Source organism: Sphaeroforma arctica (assembly GCF_001186125.1).
Source record: "Sphaeroforma arctica JP610 unplaced genomic scaffold supercont1.8367, whole genome shotgun sequence".
NCBI classification, from domain to species: domain Eukaryota; class Ichthyosporea; order Ichthyophonida; genus Sphaeroforma; species Sphaeroforma arctica.
The window spans coordinates 1-1246 of NW_014032191.1; the positions used below are offsets into that span (position 1 = coordinate 1).

General features: G+C 40.4%; 1 protein-coding gene across 1 annotated transcript; it reads left to right on the plus strand.

The window, feature by feature from the left end:
* Positions 1–258: 258 nt before the first annotated feature.
* Positions 259–437, plus strand: SARC_16553 (hypothetical protein; the record flags this gene model as incomplete). The annotated part of the gene is made up of 1 exon (XM_014289340.1): positions 259–437. A coding segment is annotated over one exon (179 nt), but the record flags the coding sequence as incomplete, so codon positions are not given.
* Between the last annotated feature and the right edge of the window lie 809 nt (positions 438–1246).

Genomic DNA, 1246 nt, shown 5'->3' on the forward strand with positions numbered 1-1246 from the left:
GTGTGTGTGTGTATTGTATGGGGTTGTTTACTCCCATACAAACATCTGCACATATCGAATTTTGTAACAGTTGGTCATAGTATTGTTGTTCACCTGTACTGGATATACACATTTTGAGCACTACCCACAGGCAAATCACACTAACAAGACTCGCACGGGACAAGGGGATAAACAGCACCATTGGATTTGAAGTACAATCTGTTTGTACCGCACATTCTCTATCTCACCCACGCACTCTCCATTCACCCCTTCCAACAGCCAAATCATACAACCAGGACAAGCCCAAACCGGTCCCAACCGTAGTCACCGCGGCTAAGCCTCGAACGCCCAAGGCCAACACACTCGCACCAAAAGAAAGCGCAGCTGTAGCGCACACAACAGAGGCCAAGCGAAAGACACCCTTTGCGAACACGGATCTGCGCAATGCGGGTATGTAATACGTTGATAAAACAATACGTTGTGTGGTTGTTGGCTTTAGTTAGTTATAGTAGTGTGGTTGTTGGCTTTAGTTAGTTTTAGTATTGTGGTCGTTGGCTTTAGTAAGTTATAGTTGTGTGGTTGTTGGCTTAGTTAGTTATAGTATTGTGGTTATTGGCTTTAGTTAGTTATAGTATATTGGTCGTTGGCTTTAGTTTTATTATTGTGGTTGTTGCCTTTAGTAAGTTATAGTATTGTTGGTTGTTGTCTTTCGCTGTGGTATTGTTATTATTAAATACACTGAGAAAAATCCCCTTTGTCGCCACCGCTCTCTGTAATGCGGGTATGAATGTTGTTGGATAGCGTTGATGTTTTTTTTGGGGGTTACTGGCTTGATTGTGGTGGTGGTGTGCATACCCGTACGACAGCACTATAGGCGCGCTGGTCATTTACTTGAATGTAGGCTTATTGATGAGCTTTATATTATGTACTTGCTGTTTTATTGATGATTTTTATACTATCTATTTGTCATATCTGCGCTAGTTGGGGTGCTTCGACTTACATTTGGTCTTGATCAAATTAGCGTACTGATTACTTTGGTGAATATAAAACGAGAGACCAGTTCCCTTTCAGCTGACGTACATAGGTCGCATATGGGTCATGTTGATACAACTTGCAATGTGCAACATCCATATTGACCGCGTGTTCTGTGTAATATCGGGTACGTGTTAGGCGGTGGTGCTTGAAAACACCTTATAGTATATATATATATATATATATATATATATATTATTGTTTATTGTATGTATTTTATTACTATCTATTTGTT